This window comes from Thamnophis sirtalis, unplaced genomic scaffold (genome assembly GCF_051295495.1).
Source record: "Thamnophis sirtalis isolate CommonGarterSnake01/CBP01778 unplaced genomic scaffold, rThaSir2_p1.2 scaffold_5, whole genome shotgun sequence".
Lineage (NCBI taxonomy): Eukaryota > Metazoa > Chordata > Lepidosauria > Squamata > Natricidae > Thamnophis > Thamnophis sirtalis.
Genome location: NW_028261385.1, coordinates 35,143,953 through 35,166,783, shown reverse-complemented (window position 1 = coordinate 35,166,783; position 22,831 = coordinate 35,143,953). Strand labels below are relative to the sequence as shown.

Here is a 22,831-nt window from a genome sequence, read left to right as displayed (position 1 = left end):
GAGCCTTTTCTGTTGCAGCTCCAACCCTGTGGAACGATCTCCCCGTCGAGATACGCACCCTCACCACCGTCCAGGCCTTCCGCGCAGCCCTCAAGACCTGGCTATCCCAACAGGCCTGGGGATAAGCCTCTAATTTGCCCCACCCGAGTGTTGAATGTTGAATGCAAGTTGTGTTTTTATTATTTTATTTTGCTCACATATTGTTTATTTTGAATTGCACCCCCTCCCTAATGATTGTAAGCCACCCTGAGTCCCCTCAGGGAAAAGGGCGGCCTATAAATCCTAATAAAATACTAAAAAAAAGAAGAAGTGAATTTTCACACTATATCATGGGATAAAAGAGCTGTTTCCAAAAAATAACTGTCTGTCATTTCCAAACAAATAATTTTTCAGTAACAAGCCACTGCTTACTCCTATGAAAAAACCAAAGCAAAACATTTTCATTTGATATAATTTAAAGGCATTTATTTTAAAAAGGTAAAATTTCTAAAATGGAAATGCACCTAATTTTAGCACAATAAAACAAGTGTATTGTAATAGCAACAGTAGCCCACAGATATGGCAGCAACAAACTATGCTATTAACTTTCATCATTTGTTTCATTCTTATTTAAAATTCTTAAGTATTTCAACCAGTAGTAGCTTCTAAATGCAAAATCTCTGGGCTCTTAGATTTTTAAATTTTGTTTAAATAATACGTGTTTTGGGTTATATATTTTTTTCAAACATATTTCAGTTCCTCTTTTGGTGTTTCATAATGTTTCTGAAAAGAAACCATGGGAGGAAGCATGACCATTCTACTTTGAAAAATTTCTTCAGTACTGACATACAGAAACTATGTGTAAATATTTTTAAAAATACAGATGGGAGAGGGGCAGAGATTATATATATGCATTGTTTTAATAAAACATGTGCATATAGAAAAATTGATATGGAAATCAGTCTATCATCCATTAGACTGGCAGTAGAAAGTCTTCTGGATTCAAAATTTCACTCTGCCATTGTATCCTTATATTTGGAGCTTATTGAGACCTTCTACCAAATGTGATTTTACAGCTTCGTTTATTTGACTTAAGAGGATCAGAACAAAGAATTGCATATTGAACTGTTTAGAAAATTTTAATTTCCACTCAAAGAATGTTCAGGACTGCAACTTCTAGAATCACCAGAGCAGCATAATGGCAGAGAATTCTAGGAATTACAGCATTAACACAAATGGAAGGAACAAGATTGGCAACCCCAAATCAATATTGAATAATCTTCATCTCTTCTGTGTGGGACAGTGAATTATAGTATAAAATTGTCAAGGTTATCATAGATACTATGATTATATGGCTAGGTACAACCATTCATATATGCATGCATGAAATTATTTCAATTCACAGCAGTACAGATGGAAGTTCAGAAATCTTACCTATCAAAATACTACATGAAGGGGCATGATTAAAGATCATTTTATGATCTATGCTCTTTTGCAAGAATTATTCGATCTTTTGCTGAAATCCGTCTGTTGTTGACCTGCAAAAATATATAACAGTACATTGTCTCCAGCTGTGCATTGCATTCAAACAAAATTGGGGGTACGCTAAAATATATGGAAAAGCTATACTGAAGATCCTCTGCCCAAGCAGCAAACACCCAAACTGTGGTTTGTTTAAAATTGAGATTATGGTTCCAGTCTAGACCACAGAAAATAGTCAAGGTTTGTTACAAATACTTTCAACTTATGTCTTGTGTTCAGATTTTAACTAAGTTCTGGAGTCAGTGAGTATAGTCACACTAAAAAAAACACTTTGAATGTAGAAATCATGTGAATGTCATGTCCATTTTTCTTATCCTGTTTTGTTTTTTCTTGTTTCCAAATACATATTTTTTATAATTCTATTCTTGGATTGATGATTCAACTCCTCCCACTCAAATACGTCTTGAGTAATCATTTTCAAAACTTATTGAAAGATTTACTTGGAGAAGACAGATGTCAATAACTATTGACAGAATGATAAAATATTCTATTGAGATGAGAGGCAAAGCTCATTTGTCTGGTTAACAAGAATATGTATTCCTTGATCTTATCTCCCTAGATGATTAATTCTAAAAAGGTATACCTTAGTCTAAAGCTGCAATCCTAAAACAACCAACATTACTGTTTGGGCAGCAGTATAATTGTGTTCAGTGTAACAAGGCATTATTGCTGTTTCCCTATGGATACAGCATAATCTCATTTTATTTTGATTATTCATTATAATTCACTAGCTAGTTAATTTGCAAACTAGTATCTGTTTCTTGTTTCTTTAACACTAACAGAATGAAGTATTTTAAGGTTCTATGAGGCCAAATTATGCCAATCAATAATATGATCTTTATTTCTCCTTTTTTTTAATCAGCCAATTATAATTTATTTTTAATCTATGCTTAAGAAACCAAGGATTGTTAGCATGACGTCCAAGCTGAATTATAACGCCAAATAAAAGCAAAATAAAAAGAACAGCTAATTAATTTGAGACATCATTCTAATTAATGTGAACTGTTCTACAGGCAGGACCATACATTCTTATTTTGTCAAAACTAAATTCAGGCTTAATTTCTAAAAGCAATTAATATAATTATATTACATGACAGACAGGTTTTGAAAAACATACTGCCTGATTTCCAAATAATAATTTTTGTACTCTGCAATCTTCATCAAATATGTCTATTGAAAAAAACCCCACTATTGTTGATTTTAGTAGTCCTTACTCTCAATCTCTGATTTCATATCCTCCAGATGTATTGGTTTAATTTTCCATCATCTCTAAATACATGGCTAATGGTCAAATTAGCCAGTAGCTATGGAAATTGGTATCACATATGGTCTGTGTGGGTGGATGAATCTTTGATGCACTAAATAGGTAATTATGCTTGATTTAGCTGAGGAAAGCAGAAGAAAGGGAAGGCCACAGATTAGGTGGATGGTTGTTATCAAACACATCAACTGGAACATTCTTACCAAGCTGTGATTGTGATCAGAGGCATGTCAAGATTGGTGAGCATTTGTTTAACCCCAAATCAATAGCAAAACTCTTCCTCCAAGTGGAGGGGGGGGGAGGCCAGTTATCTTTTGAGAGAAAAAAATCCACACCTTTGGGACAAACGCCAGGTTAGAGTCTCACTTTTTCAGTTGCGGGATAAACTAAAAAATGAAGGTTCATCTATGTTCAGAAACATTTAAGACGTTCCGGAACTGAGTTTGTGTCTGCCACAATGCAAATTATGTGAACAACTTGTCTGAAGGCTGGCAGCGAATAATTTCAGATTATGAAATGTGTCCACTGGTGAAGTAGTTCCCACGAAAGGAGTTCTCTGTCACCGAGCAACTGCCTGGGACAGAAATAGGATGAAACACCCTAATGGTTTTTTCTCCTTGTGTCCTCGTGTTGCCCAGCATGAAAACCTTAGAAGCCACGCCGGCGAGCTGAGGCGAGGGGAAAGGAAGTCAGAAAGCCGAGAGCTGCCCCGTCACCTCCTGCAAAAATCGCCCATATGCAGATTACAAGCGGAGGAGAGAAAGGGGCTCGACCCACCCGTTCGCCTCGCCTTTTGCGGGCAGCAGAGGTCGCTGTGGAGTAGCCTCAGCCACCGCCCCCCTTCCTCTCCCCGCCGATGAAATAACGGGGCTGGGGAGAGAGAAAGAGGGAAGGCGCCGAGCTGAGGGTGGAGGAAGAGTTCACTTTGGGGGGGTCCCCTCAGCAAAAGAGCTGAGCGCGCGCGGGAGGCAGCCACACACACACAAAAAACACATAAACACACACACACACCGGCGTCGCCTGACCCGGGAAGGCGCAGCTTGCAAAGAGGACAGGTAAAAGAGCGGGGGAAGCGAATCCAGAGGCCGCGGGGGGAGGCTCGAGAGACTGCCCCGAACTTCTTTCGCGCGCCGCGGCGGGACGCGCGCGCCTCCGGTCGGCAGGGATTGCGAGAGCAATCGACTACGACGAGCGAGACCGCCTTGGGGCTGTTGCGGAAGACGCCCGGAACAGGCAACTCCCCCTGCTGTGCGTTTGTGTGTGTGTGTGTGTGTTCCCGCATTTGGGAGAGAAGCAACGGCGGCGGTGACTCCAGGACGGTTAAAGATTGCAGCGGTGCTCCTCCGGGAAACGAGGATTACGGGGGCGGCGATTCCGCGAAGTTTGTTCCAGCTTGGACAGAACTCCCAGCTGCGCTGAAGAGAATGCATTATGAGGAGCCCTCTTCGCCGGCCTTACAGAGACCCCGCTATGGCTGTGAGTAACACTCGGGTTTCGTTGCCGCCAAAATGGAGCGCCCGACCTCACCTTGTTTCCCTTCCCTCTTTTTCCCTCCCCTCCTCAGCCGGGGGCTCGGGATGCAGGTTTACCAAGCGCCCAGGTGAGGGTGCGCGCGGCCCCCTAAACCTCTCCCCGAAAGGGAGGAGGGCATGTGGTGCGCGGGGGACGGATGGACGCTGTTCTCGGTAGAAGGGACGGCGGAAACACCTGTCGCTGCTTCTGCTTGGGTTACCTGAGTGGTTGGGAGGATGGGCTTTCTCTCGCCCTTCCAGCTGGAAGCTGCAAGCAGCGCCGGGAAATAACTTACAAGGGTGCCCCGTGTTCCTGGGAATCCTGCAAGAGAGGTCCCGGAAAGGTGCTGCCTGTTTGTTTTGGAAGGAAGTTTATACTTCGAAAAGGGATGTGAAAATTCGCCCTCAACCAGATGCCTCTAGTAGTTTTGAGAGGGAGGTGATGGCAGAGAGATTAATAGTCCCTCTGTATGGTTAGATAGGGTTTCCTAAGCATTCAATCAGAGGTAAATCATGACATCTACAACCCACATCTATGAGGTAGCTTTTGTGGCCCTTAGAGAAGATTATCAGTTGACGTGGAGTAAAGCCCATTGAATTGAAGTTCAAGGACACTTGTATAGGGTTTTAAATCCAAGGTACTCAAGTTAGCATGCCCCAACAGTGTTAAATAAAAAGTGTCACCAATTCTGTACAACTTCCTGATTTGCGGATGCTTTGCAATAAGCACACACATTTTTAAAAAGTACAGTATTTGAAACAATTGTTTTTCAAAAAGAGTCTGAGCTCAGCAATTCTTCCTCTCAGAATTTCATGCCTATATGAAGGAACTTGCATTGATTTCACGGGTTTTAAGGCGGAAACTTACAGCTTTCCCTTAAAAGCTTTTATTATTGTCCCTTCTGACATTTTCTGCCTGAATACTTTTTTTTTTACTTGGGATAAATGAAAATTAGGTTTTTTTGAAGACTTTGGGGTTGTGTTTTAGCTGGTTTTCAGAGTAACCTAGCACAAATGAGTCATAACTTGATTACTCTGAGGCTTTAAAGGCATGCCTATTGTTGTAGATATTTACCCAACTACACTTGTATGTGCTATTAAGTTTGTGATATAGATAAGCAAGTACTGTGTACTTTGACCACTCCCATTACTTGTACTGTACTGTTCCATATACCTCCCTTGGCAAGATTTGAAAGGGCAGTTAAAATTCCAAGACGCCAACATTATTTTAATTGCTATGCCTATGTAAATCCTGAGTATCCACATGAAATAGAAATTGGGTGATACAGCCTACAAGAACACACATTCTGAATGAGCAGACTGTTGAAGATGGGGTTTCTGAATGGGAAAAAAAACCTTTCTTTTGCCTCTTTGAAATGATAAGCTCTATCTTGTGAACTCTGCTCTGGTGCTTTGAATGACTTCTGTGAACTTGCTTCTTGTTGTAAACTGGTCAAGTGTTGTTGGTGAACTTGCTCCTTGTTATAAAATGGTTGAATGTTGTTTGGGTAACTACAGAAAAATGATACATTGGTTTGGTGGTCCTTCTTCCTCCTGCAGTATGCCACCATGTCCCACTGCTTTCATGTCCCCAAAAGATCTAAAAATTCCACCTGAAGAATGTGCTATTTTTCCTCTGACAATCATTGCCTACACAAAGGGCAACCACGTGATTCTGTAGCAGAAGTTCAGAGTCCTTCAGACTGAGCAGGAAGTGGTTTGGAAAAAGATACACCTTTCCAAGGGTGACAGTAACTGCAAGGCAGAGAAAACAGTTCTTGTTTGGCAAGGCAAGGATTGGGAACAGTTTCAAAAGTAGAATGTGACTAATATTTGGTTAAATCTAGATGTATTAGATAGTGTGAAGAGAATCACAGTTGATTCTCTCATGCAAAGAAGAATCCTATATTGCAGATATTAAAAATGGATTTACTTTTTAATGTTATAGGCAGTCATATAACAAGATAAGCTCAAATAATTTCCTACTGGATGTATACCTCACTTTCCTGTAATTTATTATCTTCCTCCTAATTGTTTGGGAAATATGTGCTGATGCAAACAGGTTACAGAAACTCAGGCTGGACTCTCACACTAAGTCAAAAGCCAACAAATCACTTTTTAGTTTAGCTTATGATACACATTTAGCTGTTGTGGTCTGTAATTCCAGTAGATTGATTTTTATTCACTAAGCCATAGTTACTTATCTTTATCTTTTTTGAAAGTAAGTCAAGTTGAATAAGAAATGGAGGCAGATTGTATAATGGTAACATATATAAATTAGGAGAACCTTAAATTCAAATTTCTATTACAATGAATGTTTTATTTTATAATCCTCTGTTTAGCTACATTTGGATGCCATGACCAAATTTCCCCTTAGGTTCCCCCCTACCCTACCAAATAATGGACAGATCGATTGTATCTAAAATTGTGTACATGATGCAGTTAATTTTACATTGATTTTACTTTTATTGATTTTAATTCACATCAGTATTATACTTAATTTTATAACATCTGTAGTCATATCATTGCCTCAGTTATGTCATTAATGCCATGCAGTGGCATACTTTCGTATTTATTGGAGGTTAGGGAATAATGGGTATCTCCACAAGTGTTTACTCAAAATGAGGTTTTACTGTGTTTATTTTCTTATATTGCATATACATGTTATAATACTTAAGTGTTAACCTCAGGTGCAAACTCACTTATCCAAAGACTTAATAGCTCAAAAGAGATCAAACAGCTGTGTCCTTAAATCTATATCTCTCATTAGAACAATATAAATTCAATTATTTTTCATATGTGGCTCTAATTTATATTTTCTAAACTGAAGTTTTGCTTTTCTGTACTACTTGGGCTTGAGGCAATCTAATTAACTGCATCTTTTAATTGAAATGCAGTTAATAAATGAAAGAAGGTTATAGGATTGTTAGACTTGTTCTGCTTAACCCCGTATTTAGTTCAGAGGGTATTAAGTAACAATTCCACTTAATGTAATTATTCTGACATGCACGTTATACTTTTACTGCCCTTTTAAAATTCTTTGAAACATGAAGTCAAATGAAAAGTCAAGTCTCCTTCCAGTTGAATTCAGTTCCTGGTGACTTTGTAGACATACAGGTAGTCCTCACTTAACAGCTGGATGCTTAACAATTGGTCAAAGTTATGCCAGCCTTAAAAATGATGCTTAACAGCTTGTAAAGCATGTCTGATCATCAGAAAATATTGTGCATGCCCCAGTCATATGACCACATTTTGGGCACTTGGCAACTGGTTCACATTTACAACTGCATGTAATATTGTGTGATCACATGATTTGCAACTTTTTTTGTTTTCCAGTAGAAAATGACAAAAAAAAACCTATTGGATATGTTGGACTCATTTAACAATCATGTAGTTCACTTAATGACCAAGGTGGCTCATGATGGTAAGATCAGATCATGGAATGAGTCACTTAATGATCATACTAACTTATAGCAATTGTCATAAATTGAGGACTATGCCAAACTAGTTATATTAGTATGGAAATAGTTTGCTATTGACTTCTTCTGGAATTCTGGTCTACTCTGCAGTCTTGATATCTACTGGTAGTGTCTTATCTTTGAATGATTCAGGCCTAATTCTATGTGCCTCTGAACTCAGACAATGTTGGGTAAAGGGTTGCTACCTCCTGAGACTTGAAGTCAAATAATGAGAGTTAAAAAAACTTCGATGACTGGTCTATTTTATGAACTTTCATAAGAGCTTACTTCATCATACTGAGTTACTGCTGAAGTGTCATCTTTTCTTAGACTGCATTTTAAATGGGCATTTCAGTACACTTGACTGTTTATAACTTGGTTGCATGCATGAAGTTTTGAATCTAAAAGTATAACGTGAATTATATCCCATGCCACATGCTTGAATTTCTACTTGTAGAATGTATACACCCTTCCTGTGAGGACGAATTATGGAGATTATAAGGAAAATGGTTATAAATTTTCATAATGATTGTTATTTTTTGTATAATGGTAATGGTTTTAACAGGGGACTATTTAAATAATGTCTCTTTAAAAACAAACCATGTTTACTAGCTATGTACATTTTAGTATCTATAACATTATTATGCTTTCTTGAGCTAGCTTTTAGCTACATATAAATAGTGATTGCAGTAATTTTGACAGCTAGATTTGATACTAATGTTCACCCTTTTTATACATAATTAATATATTTGCTTGATATAAAGTTCATCATCAGCCTGATTTTGTGGAAAGAAAACCGCTTCCATGACACCGTTAACTATAAACAAGCAAATCAAGCAAATAAATCATATTTATTTATTTATTACATTTATATCCAGGCATTTCTCTGTGGAACTCAGGGTGGCCATATTGATGCAATCTTTAGAAGGACCAAAGTCAGGCAACCTTTTTACAGCTAAAACTTGAAAAAAATGGCCAATGTGCAAAGGTATAACATTGACACAGGACTGAAATTTCCATTTTTTCATACTTACTTTTTTAAAAAGCAAAATAAATACACTAAGCCCATGGGCAGCATAATACATTATATTATTGTAAAAAAAACCTTTAAAAAGCATACTACTATTTTTTATGTGTAGTTGTAGAATTTCAGTGATGCATTTTTACCGTTTTGTAGTTGTAAAAAAGAAAGAAAAAGAACAGGGGGCATGCGGAATTATATGCAAATTGCTCCTTGCTTGAAACCAACTAGATGTTTTAGATTGGGATCAAACTCTTATATTTGTAATACAATACAGTACAGTACAATACAATAGCAGAGTTGGAAGGGACCTTGGAGTTCTTCTAGTCCAACCTCCTGCCTAGGAAACCCTATACCGTTTCAGACAAATGGCTATCCAACATCTTCTTAAAGACTTCCAGTGTTGGGGCATTCACAACTTCTGGAGGCAAGCTGTTCCACTGATTAACTGTTGTAACTGTCAGGAAATTTCTCCTTAATTCTCCTTAATAGTTGCTTCTCTCCTTGATTAGTTTCCATCCATTGCTTCTTGTCCTACCCTCAAGTGCCTTGGAAAATAGTTTGACTCCCTCTTCTTTGTGGCAACCCCTGAGATATTGGAATACTGCTATCATGTCTCCCCGAGTCCTTCTTTCTATTAAACTAGACCTACCCAGTTCCTGCAACTGTTCTTCATATGTTTTAGTCTCCAGTGCTCTAATCATCTTTGTTGCTCTTCTCTGCACTCTTTCTAGCGTCTCCACATCTTTTCTAATTTTTATTTCATTGGTTCAATGAAGAACTTGAACTTTGCTTTTTTTTTTTTACATTTTGGTCAAGTCATCCATCACTGGAATTTTTCTTACATTTTACATTTGTCTTGTTAGATTTAGTTACATGGAGATTGAAATTGATGAATGATTTTTTGATTCTTAAGGCAAGAATTTTTTTTTAATAGTATGCATTCTTCAGCAAGGTAATCTACTCAATTTAGTTTTTAAAATACTTTTTACTTGGTATTCCATTTCACAGGTACTAAACTTCTATTTACTTATGCATTCTACTTAGTGAAGTAGAAGTAGACTTTTTTTTTAACTGGAGACAGATGTGAATAAATGCTGTTTTGAAATTTTCAGAATGCATAAAGCAGCAAATCTCTTTCCCTAGCAGTCCTAGGTACAGGTTGAAGTCAGCACAAAACCTCCCATGCAACCCATTCAATTAAAATTGGGCTTATTGAAATCAGTGTCTGTATTTACATATCTTGCTGAGCAAGTTTAGATGTGTGTTGCAATTAGGAAGTTCTAGTAAGGCTGTTGTTGTCTCTGAACTGCAGATACCATGACAACCACTAAATATGTTCTACTTTTACTTCTTATACCATATATTAGACCTGAACTGAAAACATGTACTGTATAGTACATATTTTGATTTCAGATTAGAATTACTATAGTATGGTCTAATATAATTAATAAACCTTAGTTTATGTCAGGCACCAGAGAGTAACACAGAATATGAAGACCCCAACAGGTGATATCAATATACGTAGTTCACAGATAATGTCCATCCTATTTCTCAACCATTCAAATTTACAAAGACAGTGAAAACATCACATGACCATGCCCCTGCATCAGTTCTGCTGGAGGTTATTAAGTGAATCACCCACAGTTGTTAAGAGTGACACATGACTGTGATTTGCAACTTACTGCCAGCTTCTCCTTTGACTTTACTTGTCAAATTTGGGTGCAAAGGTCACAAGTCGCAATCATGTGACCACATGGACAGTTTGTAAATTTAAGTACCAGTTGTAAAACTACTTTTCACTTAATGACTTAGTGATAGAGTTGCTGGGTCCAATTGTTGTCAGTAAATGAGGACTATAGCAAGGTAGAACTACAGTTTCTAATAACAATCTGAAGTCTTCTAGATATAAGCAGATTTATGTCAGCATTTAAAATGTGTGTTGAGTGAAGATGGAAAAGTAGGAATAATTGCAATGCTTAAAAACATGCGTGGGTTTAATAGCAGATAGATAGCCTTTAAAAGTTAAAGAATTCTGAAAGCTTGATTTATCTTTTTATTTCAGTAATAGACCAGCATGCCCAATATTTCTCAGTGTAATTATATAATGGAACTTGTTTCTGTAGAACATAATTCTAATTTAAACAGATATTAGTCCTTGTGTAATGAGTAGACTTGGTGACTCTTGTATCTTGTCTGCTTAGCCAATCTAATTGTTCTCAGACATAAATTGACATGGTAAATTTTTATTTAACCTTAATCCTTAGAATCTAAATTAGCAATTAATTCTGATGACTGTTATTAGGAACAGATGCAATATGGGAGTACTCCAAAGTGGACCCAGGGCAAATCCATTGTTCAGCTGTAGCTTTTTTACATGCCCCTGAGTTGATAACTGAAGGGACAAGATTACATTGTCATGAAATCCAGATTTGACCTTAGTTTTGTATTATGCATTTGTGTACATAAAGCACTGAAAAGAATTCTAAATTAAGGAAAGCCAATCAGAAGCTAATTTAAAAATATGCTCTGTGCCTTACAGTAGTTTCCTCTCTCTAATACAGTGGTTCTCAACCTTCCCAATGCCGCAACCCTTTAATACAGTTCCTCATGTTGTGATGAAAATTGGTGTCTCGGTTCCTAAGACCATCGAAAATACGTGTTTTCTGATGAACTTAGGCGACCCCTGTGAAAGGGTCGTTTGACCCCCAAAGGGGTCCCAACCCACAGGTTGAGAACCACTGTTCTAATATAAGGATGAGTTCTACCTATATTCATAATCTGTGTGTTTTCTTTAAATAGAAAAGATTAAATTTTAACTATTGCTTTCTGATACGAGCTTTGATAACTTCAGGGACTTTTCATACACAAGATCAAAATAAAATGACACAAAATTCTGGAAAAACAGAATACATCAAAGTTCTGTGGTAGATTAAATATCAAGTTTCCATAAACTTTTACACACAGTTTTCCTCATCATATGAAAACAATATCTAATGAAGTGATCTGTAGCCATGAAAAAACAGTCTTGAACAAGCCTTGACAAGGGAAAGGACCATGTTGAAAAATTTTAAAAATCTTCATGAAATGAAGCCCAAGGTTTCTATTTCCTCTTATTCTAAATAAAAAAGTTGATTTTGGGCCAGACAGTTTTTTTGCTGTCATCATAGGAGGGTGGACTCTGCAGTAGTGATTTTGCTGTGTTTGCAAAATGGAATTGAGAAATAATGTATACTTATGAACGGAGCAAAGATCTCTTTGAGTTCTTGATTAGGTAAGTAATTTTTAGGATGTGCTAATCTTAGAATGGGCTTATGCTGCTTGCTTTCTTATTCCTTCAAGCTTACCTTCCAGCAACACAGTCAAGAATAGGTTGGTAAAAGGTGTGCTTGTTTGTTAGACCTGGAAGCTAAAATTACCAGCAGATTAAAGATCTCTGGGACATATTCTGTTAAAGGTTTCTAGTGTTTTTGGAGAACTATTTTTAAATTGCCATAATGACAAATACTGTGAATCTGATGTCATTGTAGCTCAATATAGTGTGAAATGCACAGGTTGATTAGTATTGCCTTTTTTTTCTCCCACTAGTAGAAAAATTATAGAAATACAGAATATTTTAGCAGTTCCCCTCTCTGCTTTGAACACATATCCCTGTTCCGAAGATGATTTTTGATAGGATGGCCAAATTTATAACAGTAAAAACTAAGCACCATTAATTTGCATGCATTTACAGGTTATTGTTACTCCAACACCTCAAGAATGCTTGCAGCCTCAGTTACTACTATATCTGAATTACAAAAATCTGGTTGGCCATAAAACGGCAGCAAAGATACAGGAAACTCTAATTCTTTGCTGTGGTATAGTGGTCCTCTGGATTTTTTGCAATACTAGGCTGAGTAAGCAGCAAGTGCTGATGGTGATTCTGACACTGATATGCCCTTCCCTCTGATGACTTTATTGCTACTGATCAGAGGGACAGCCTCTAATTTCCCCCCCAGTTTGGAGTGTATATCAAGTCTCCAGAACATCTTCCAAAACCTAGGACTCACCTGGTAAAATTGGAAAGTATGGCCAGTTTGTATTTGACTTGGAAGATATCCTCCACTGATAATAAATAATAGACTCCTTATTTTTAAGTTGTAATCTGCCTCCTATAAATCTGAATATAATATTGACTTGGGAAGTGCTGGTCCAGACCAATTTTGAGATGGCTGTAAGTGGTTTAATTTTGTATCTCATTCTGCTAAACCCATCTAGTTGTTCTCAAACATAAAGCAAAGTTGAATGAATAGTAATATATGGTAGTGACATTGTACTTCAGGGTTATGAAAATTTTAAAATAACTGCCCACGTAGTCTATATTGTCTTTTTTTTCCAGTTTCAAAACTAAGCCTTTATTTTAAGAGCTAGTTTTAACATTAAAAGCTTTTATTACTTGAGACCAGTTTAACTGAACATTTTCTAAAATATAGCATCCCTGGTGAATGAATTTTTCCATATAATTTTCTGGACAGCAATATTAGAAGTGGTTGTTGATTTTTCTCAGAATATTTTTTTTTACTTCCTAAACTGTTCTATCCAAGTGCTAAGCAGATTACATGCCTATTTGAAGCTTAAGATCCTTTTTATAAATCCTTTTCTGTGTTCTTCTGGCAAGTGTGATTACATTTGACATTTTATTAATGATCTTTGTCATCATTTTAGGCCATAGGCCAGTGGTTCCCAACCTTTTTTTGGCCATGCACCATCTAAGCAGCTTAAAAATCCTGATGCCCTCCCCATGACATATAATTCTTACTTTACTCAAAAAGTGAACATTACTCACCTGGAGGAAGCCTAAAAGACCATTAACTTGGTTTAAACAAGGTTCAAATTGTCCCCATTAAAATCAAATTGCCCCCCTGTGGGGCATGGGCCCCACATTGGGAATCACTGCCTTAGGCAGCGAAACCTTATGGAGCTTTCCAAGCTATTGCTAAGAAGTAGTCTGGTGGATATGGAAAGATTTTTGCATTTCTCCATATTTCTCTGATTTTTATTTTTTAAATTTTGATTCATTTATGATATTGTAATTATTTTGGCTTGAGGCATGGAATGGGTTTTCCAATTAGAACTCTATTTTACTTTTGAAAGTCAAGGCATCTCAACTTGAGTTCATGTAAAATTTTTGGGAAAGCAACAGGTGGACTGATTTCTTTTTCCAAAATAAACATACTTTTGCAAATTCCTGGAGGAAAATAAAAAAAATATGTAGCCTATGAAACACTGTTGGAACCATTGAAATTCATAGCTCATTGCTTAAATTGTTACATTAAATTGTGAAGACTTCAATATTCTGATGAACAGAGGTTTCTTATTAAAAAAACCTTATTGTGTGGAAGAATTAAGTGTTTACACTATTTTGCTTAATTCTTAAATTCAGTAGAACTCTTTTCTATTCTCTGAGCTGTTCATTAGATATATTTTTTAAAATATAGTTAGACATTTTAATGCTTTATTCTATACATTTTAATTTTCTTTATGTTTACAAATATATTGATATGCAATCTATACAAATCAATAATATAAATTGAATTTTTGGTATGGAGAAGCATATAGTGAGACAATTCCTTGCAAACAGAACAAATTCATAATCCTTGTCATAAATGATGTAGACTGAACGATATTCAGTAAGAAATGCTCAGGCGTTTCTGAATATTTCTTTACAGTTGTTGGTGCAGAGTACTGATGTTAAGTGTTATGCAAATTTCAGATTTGGTACAACTACTCCTTGCTTAACAACTGTCCTATTTAATAACAGTTCAAAGTTACAACAGGGCTGAAAAAATAGCTTTAGAACCGTAATTTACAATTAAGAACATTTGTAGCTTCCCTGACAGATTCAATGCTTTACAATCAATGGGCATTTACGACGGTTGCAGCCTTCCACAGTCACATAATTACCATTTAAATGCTTCATAGGAGGCTTCCAACTAGCAGTATCAATGGAGAAGCTGCCAGTAAAAACATACGTTGCAGTCATTGATGCCTTGCTTTAATACATGAATTGCTCAGTGATGGAGCTGCCAATCCCAATTGAATTTATTAAGCAAGGGTGATCTATATATAACAAAATAGTTAATGGCTGCAGAATTGTTATTTTTTTAGTAACCAAATTTATATATCCCCTCATCTCATGAGAAGTGACTCTGGGAAGTGTACAATAATTACAATTATTTGAAATATAATTGCCTTAAAATTATACTAAAGTGAGTGCTTCCCAGTGTTACTGGATTGGAATGAGGATTCAAATTATACTAATGTGATTCTGATAATAGGTTATAGAGATTTGTATTTTCATTAGCAGATTTTTAAAATTATTTTTTCCCTTCTACAACACCTTACAGTCATTATATCAACATTGTTATGTCATCATACCTGTACATGTATATAATATTTCACTTCTATATTTACACACCTTTATACACAGTTCTATATATATTTATATATATTGTTTTTTGGCTTAATTTATTTTATTCTTGTTTTGCAGCCATTTGTACCAATTGTTCCAAATTTCATAATATTCCGACTCTTCTTTATCTCTTAATTTCAGTGTTAATTTGTCCATCTCTGCACAACCCAAAGTTTTTTTTATCACTAATTCGTTCGAGGGGGTATTATTAATAATACCCCCTCTGAGATTTGTATTTTCGTTTTTTGGGGGAAGCAGTTATTTAGTGATTTTATGCCTCTCTCGTCCTTGTTTTTATCTTACCCCCTTCCTTTAAATAATTGAAAAGGTCACAAAGTAAATACCAGATTTTTGTAATTCATCAAAACTCCTAATTGTCTACTGTTGGGCATACAAACAATTCACTCTCCTTCTCATACCCAGCAATGTGGGAGGGACAGAAGAAAACACTGTTGGAAAAGCCTTTGCCTGCAGTTAGTGATAGCTTTAAAATTAAATGTGTAAAATTACATATATTTGACTAGGCTAGATGGAGCATATTTGGTTAAATAAGAATATCTGTGTCTGCAGTAAAGGCTACAGTAATAGAAAGCATGCTTGTTTTCCATTGAAAATACAAAATGCAATAGATATTTTCTTCTGTCTATAGTTTAAATAAAAAAAAACAGAAAGCAAAATGAAGGAAAAGGTCAGTTCTTATTTTCAAGAAGGGATTAGTTTTAGAAAATTACAAATTACCTCAATAAAAATCACCTATGTGGTTATAAATATTACTGTCAAGTTAGTTAATACTAACACTTTGCCAAAAGAGATTTTATAAAAAGGCCATATTTGATTTGAGATTTGTTTCCCTTTCTATGATTTTGGATACCCTTGGATAAATAGATAACGAATGTAGCTAGAGATCAAATGCAATTTTTAAAAAAATGGTAGCCTACAGAAGGTACTTATGAAGCCAGTGCACTCCCTTTAGGGTTGACTTGCTTAAAAGTTTATAAATACTTTGTGATTATTGAAGACTCAATCCATCTATTTCTTTCCCATAACTGTGGAACAACTCTAAAAATGTTGTTCAGTGGTTTCTTTTTGTATTTCAGTAGCTTATTCCTGTGGGCCTCTGGATTGGGAAACAGAACGAAAGTTTTGGATGGCCTAGCCACTTTAGGACCTAATCTCTGGAATTTGTACAAAAATTTTGTTTTTGAGTTTGAAGTTCTATGGACAATAATCATACTAATAATAGAAGCTTTTTTGAGGAGGCTTTGGCACTAAAGGACAAAAAGAAGGGAAAATAGTGTGTAAGCAGTACAAATACAATTAAAACTGGGGACAAAAAGTTCACTGGGCAAATGCATGTGGTAATCCATTAAACCTTGAATCCAGGTTTAGGACATCCTAAATTAATCCTCACTGCATAGAAATTGGGAGCACGAATTGCATTGTTAAGTGACATAGTTATAAGGCATGATATCACATGACATGTCAACTTAACATAGCAGTTCCAGTAGCCCCAGTTACTGTTGTTAGATAGATCCTATGGTCACATAATCCCCTGGTCATGTGATCACCATTTGTGACCTGCCAATTTTCCCAATTGCTTCAATTGTCAGAAGCTAGCAATGAAGGGGCAAATGGTGATCATATGACTGACTATAGATGCAGCAATGTCATAATTCCGAGCTGGTTATTGAGCACCCAATTTGCAATCACATGAACAGAGAGAAGCTGCAACAGCCAAAGCTGCAAGGACCCATTGTGACTACTCCTCATTCAATGGTGTCATAACTTTGAACACTCGCTGGATGAGTGGGTGTTAAGTCAGGACTCCCTGAATAAAAATAAAATCAAAAGAAGCAAAAGAAGGAACAACGATTAGAGTGCAATATTGCAGAAAACTCTTCCTGCAGCCTGGAGTTTCATCCTGATGGGACTGAAGATTGACTCAGCCTTCCTTCTGAGGTCTGTAAAATGAGGACCCAGATTGTTGGGGTCAATATGCTGAAATTAGAAGCTGCCCAGAGACTGCTGTAAAGCACTATGGAGTGGTATATAGGTCTAAGTGCTATTGCTATCAATATTCAATAATTTAACAAAGGCAGCCAATTCCAATTTGTTTTAAACTTTTATTTGAATACTTAGATCAGTTCTATTTTGTACAAAAAGAAGAGTGTTTTTTTTTATTAAATTAATAAAAAAATACATTTTGGCCCATTTTTTGTTAACAGCCAAAGCAATGTCTGTGAACTCCACCTTGCATCTCCCCTTAATATCTACCTTTTGAAAAACTTAAGTGTTTTAATGTGTTTTCATTCTAATGTAAAATTGAGAATAATTTTTCTCATGGTGTTTTTTACTGGGAAAAAGTTTCCCCCTTGATTTTCTTTATTAAGAAAAGGTTGTAACACACTGCTATAAAACTGAGATTTAATTTAGCCTGTCTACTTAGCTTTACTTCAGAACTTTTCATTATGAGCCAACTTCTTTGTAAAAGTATGATTGGGTTTTTAATAGCTGGATGGCCTCTCTCCGGTGGCAAATAACTTTGGAACTGCACGGACTATTAATTTCATGTGATCATGAACTAAATACAAATTAGTTGAAGGCAAGAGGTGAAAGTTCAATTGGTTATTTTACCAATAAGATAATAGTGTATCTTCAAAAGAGCATAAAGTGGTTGAAGAAATTAAGTACCATTTGCTTTAGCTACAGTTACTTTTAGAAAATATATAATCAGGACATGCAGTTGTCTTTAGAATCTGTCTGTCTGTCTGTCTATCTATCTCTATCGATAACTCAATCCTATTTTATTTAGATCTTCAATTTTTCATTTATATGCATGTTTTCACTTTCCTAAATTTACTACAGAATTATGGTAATAAGAATTACACTAAATAATAATTCAGCCCTATATCTGTAAATTCCCAGAATCATAGCTATTGGGGAGATCGGTGGTATATATTTTTATAAATAAATGTCAAGAAAACTCTAGATAGATCCATAAGTATGGTATATACTTTATTCTTAAGATGAATTTGCTTTGTGAAATACTAAAATTTTACAACATGATAGAATCCACCATCTCATGGCTTATAATTAATAATAAATTATCTGAAAACTATTAATGTACATCCAGGTCTTGCTAAGACATTCAAGCCACAATGTCGGTTGGTTTATTCACTGCCTTTGTTTGTTAAAGTTCTTGCAGCCCAGTGCTTTCTGACATTTATGTAAACTCATCGGCGATGTCATTCAGAATTTTGCTGACAACACCCAATTGTGTATCTTTTCAGTTGATGCCAAAGAGGATGTGAAAGTCCTGAGCGAAGGAACAGGAGGCTCCAGTGAATGGTATTGACCCGCCCATTTGGCCACGAGACTGGGATGAAGCTGAAGATACACCTCTGTGCTCCACCCTTTCTTCTCCACTTCATCTCAGTCAGGCCAAAGAGCGAGTCATATTTTTAACTTTCCTTGTGATTTCTATCTCTACTGGAACCTCCTTGCCTCTGCAGCCACCGTAGCTAGCTCTCTGCTCTAGCCTGTAAGTAGCTCTATGTGGTTTTCCTTTCTAACCACCAGGGAGTGTTACTTTGTATCCTTGGGATCGAAGAGAGCGCTGAGGTTGCGGCAGCCATTTCCAGCTTTGCCAAGCACATGGCACCGATCCCTGGTTTTTTTTATATGGTCGGGAGGCTAGAGGCTAGGGATTCCCAGCCCAGAGCCCCCCCCCCCAATCACAGAAGAGAGGGAGAGCCAGGAGGCTGCGCAAGGAGGAGTACTTTTTTCTTTATTTTCCTTATTCCCCCACGTGGCCAAGATGGTGGAGGAGGCAGGGGGGTCTCCTTCTCCCCTATGCTCCCCTGGGGAGGGACCTTCAACCAGGCAGCGACCCACTGCTTCTGCCAGGCCCTTAAGCCTGCAAACCCCCGCCCCTCTTGTGCCACCCAAAGGGACGAACTGAGGGGGCACAAAGACCTTTTCCAGGGCTGAAAAACTGAGGGTCTTGCAAGGTAGACTTAGTGCCTCTCTCCCCCCCACCATTCCAGATACCCATTGGGGGTGAGTTCCAGCCTGGACTCCCTCCAGATTCCCCATGGAGATTTGGGGGGGAAAGGTCTCCTTCTCCTCCCCTTTCCCTGAAGGACCAGGATTTGGACTTGGAAGATTCCTGTGCTCACGTGTATCCTAGGGAGGATCAAGCCCTGCCCAAGTCTAGTCTAGCTCCCCAAGCTGGGATAGCTCAGGAACCAGAGAATTTCAGCTGGGATTCTCTGGATGTAGATGATCTGCCAAGGGGGCTGCAAAATCTCATCGAAAGAGCAATTGCCTCTGGAATTACACATGGATTGCAGCAGCAGGCTGCTCGGTCCTTAGCATCAGATCAAGGTGGGAATCCTAGGGCAGCTCATCCCAGGCTTGGCCTCCATCCAATCCCATGAGTCGCCCTACATCTCCTTCCCCCATTAGTGAAGGTTCAGTAGTGGGACAGACCCCAGAGAGATCCTGACCTATCTGAGGCTAAGGAGGATGACAAGCCGGAAACTCTGGCATTTACTGGACTATTCCCCCCAAATTTATTTCAGTCTCTTCTACGCAAAGTGCATGCTACTGCACAAGTAGAAGAGGAGGAGGGATAGATGGAGGTAGGTAGGGGGCCAAGGAAGGCTCCTCGGATGGGCCTGCAGCAAAAAAGCCCCGGGGGCCCAGTCTTTTCTGAACCCAAGGTGGTGAAGGAGGAGATTCCTGCCCTTCTCCTCTTCCTGGAAGTTGTCAAGAAGCAATGGGAAAAGCCCACCGCCTTCCCAAACCCTGGCAGTAACAACAGACATTTTTATAACATTGAGCCAGATTTTTCCCAAGCAATACAGTTACTAGCCGTGGACCCACCTGTGGTGGCCCTGGCGTCTCCTGCATCCCTGGTGACCAAGGATATCACAGACAACCTTAAGGCAGATGACAGGAAAGCGGAGCTGACCCTGAGAAAAACATTCCAGTCAGCGGCCTGGGCCATCAAGGCAGCAGCATTGGCTTCATTCTTCAATCGCACGACGATCCTGTGGATGGAGAAGATCCAGGAACGCATAGCTCCAGAGGATGTGCAACTGCATCAGTATTTCAACAAGTTAGTGGCAGTGGCAGAGTTTTCGGCTGATGTCACACTAAACGCAATGAAGTTTGGTTCCAGGGCTATGGCGTCATCTGTGACCTCCGGTCGCCTTCTCTGGCTCAGGGGGTGGCAGGCGGACAGCAAGTCCAAATGGCAGCTGGCATTGGCTGGCTACATAGGGGGCTCCCTCTTTGGAGCAGCCCTGGAACCGCTCCTCGTGGAGGACAAAAACAAGAAAAAAGTCTTACCCACCTTGGCGAAGAAGGCGAAACAAAGATCAACCACGTTTTACCATAAGCCCTCATACCAGCCCCCGGAACAGGAGGCTCAGCAGAGCAGGTACTCTTTTCCCAGGTCAGAGAGGACATCTGGCCGCAACTTCAGTAGGGACAGATACCGCTTCCGGCCTCAGAGTAAGCGGCCCTTTCAAGGGGGAGGTGGGTGCCCCTACCTCTGGGGCAAATAGGTCGAACCTGACCCCACCCATTGGTGGTCGCCTAACTCTCTTCTCCGAGGCCTGGGTGAAAATTTCCTTTGATGCCTGGGTAATCAGCACTGTCTCACATGGGCTTCGGCTAGAGTTCCTCTCCATCCCCCCCAACCACTTTCGCACATTTCCCCTGGCGCAAAATCTAGACAAACGCAGGCAGATGCCCCAGGCCATTAAGCATCTGCTTGACATTGCCACGATAGAACCGGTCCCTTAGGACCAGGTGGGCCAGGGGTTCTACTCAAATCTGTTCCTCGTGCTGAAAGCTTTGAGGGGGTTGGAGAGTAATTCTCGACTTGAAGCTCTTGAACCAACATTTTGTGTACCGCAAGTTCAAGATGGCCTCACTTAAATCCATTCTAGCAGGCATATGGGAGGGGGATTACATGGCTTCTATAGACTTCATGGGGCTTATCTCCATATCCCCATCCTCCCACTCCATAGGCAGTACCTGCGGTTCTCCTACCTGGGCCGCCACTTCCAATACAGGGCTCTTCCCTTTGGGTTATCCTCTGCAACTAGGTCATTCACCAAGGTACTGGCGGTGGTGGCAGCCTACCTAAGGGGCTTTCCCATTAGGCTACATTGCTTCCTGGATGACATCTTTGTCCAGGGGGCACCTCCGGGTCAGACGAGGGTGGACCTCTGGCAGGTCATGGACACCCTTCAGGGGCTTGGGTTCTCCATCAACTTTGAAAAGAGTTCCCTCACCCCGTCAACTAGAATTCTCCATTTAGGGGCGGTCATAGACTCCCCGTGCAGGAAAGGTTTTTCTCTCCCCGGACCGCAGGGCCAGTTTGGTTAAGATGATTAAGCAGGTCCATAGAGGGACCGTTGTATTCCCATAGCCCTTCTATCCAGCTTGTTGGGGAAACTCATATCCTGCATCTAGGTAGTACCGTGGGCACGGTTGCATGCCAGGACACTGCAGTGGTGATTCCTACTGTTCCAGAGAGCCAACACTAGCAGCTCACCGGCCAAGGTCGAGGCCACCCCTCAGGTACTGATTTCCCTCAAGTGGTGGCTGTCCCCAGCCTTGTTCAAGAAGTGCGAGTTGAGGGACCAGGAACGCTTCATTCTCACCACGGACGCCAGCCTCTTCGGCTGGAGGGAAACCCTGGAGTCCCAGTTGGCGCAGGGCCGGTAGTCCTGGCAGAGCTCTGAAACAACATCAACTGGCTGGAGCTCCGGGCGATCCATCTAGCACTTCGATATTTCCGGACTGCTGTCGAGGATCATCACATCCTGGTCCTCACCAACAAGGTGGCGGCCAAGGCCCACATCAATTGGCAGGACGCGTTGCAGGGCACTGCACTCTGAAGCGATGTCGCTGGGCAGCTGGGCAGAGAGATATCTGTGGTTGATCCGGGCGGGACACATCACGGAGATTGACAGCCATCAGGCCGACTGGCTCAGTCAAGAGACGGTGGACAATGGAGAGTAGAGCATCTGCCGGAGGTTCGGAGGGCCAGTAGTGGACCTCTTAGCCACTCCGGCCAGCACCCAGTTTCCACGGTTCTTCTCTCGGTTCCCAGCTCAGGGAACGGAAGGGGTCGATGCTCTTCACGCAAGGTGGCCAAGGGGACATCTGTATGCTTTTCCTCCCCTCCCCCTCCTTCCCGGGATAGTTCAGAAGCTAGTCAGGGAGTAGGCAGAGCTGATCCTGGTGGCTCTTCACTGGCTGAGGAGACCCTGGTTCGTGGACCTCAAGATCCTTCCTGTCAGTCCAGCCTCCATGGCAGATACCGGAGGGGGAAATAGAGCTGCACCAAGAGAAGCTGATGCACCCAGAATCACACTGGCTGCAACTAGCCGTGTGGAGATTGAGCGGGAGTGTCTAAAGGGAGCTCAATTTTCTCTGTGGATGATTAGAACCATAAAGGCCTCTCGCAGAAATGCCACCTTGAGGATCTATGTCTCTACATGGGTGGCCTTCGTTTCCTGGTGGCAGTCAAAACAGATTGTGCCCACCAGGGCCTCAGTCCCACAAGTCCTGGAATTCATCCAGGAT

At 39.5% G+C, this 22,831-nt stretch overlaps 1 protein-coding gene across 2 annotated transcripts in view; it reads left to right on the top strand.

Annotated features, from left to right (window-relative positions):
* The first annotated feature begins 3,839 nt into the window (after window positions 1–3,839).
* The window catches only part of IQGAP2 (IQ motif containing GTPase activating protein 2), a 126,086-nt gene continuing 107,094 nt past the window's right edge, over window positions 3,840–22,831 (top strand). Inside the window, exon 1 of one of the 2 annotated variants that reach the window (XM_014053677.2) lies at window positions 3,840–4,258. In XM_014053677.2, the coding sequence (XP_013909152.2) occupies window positions 4,207–4,258 (52 nt within the window). In that variant the 5' untranslated portion in view covers window positions 3,840–4,206. The remainder of the gene's footprint in view (window positions 4,259–22,831) is intronic. The other variant, XM_014053678.2, reaches the window with a different exon arrangement.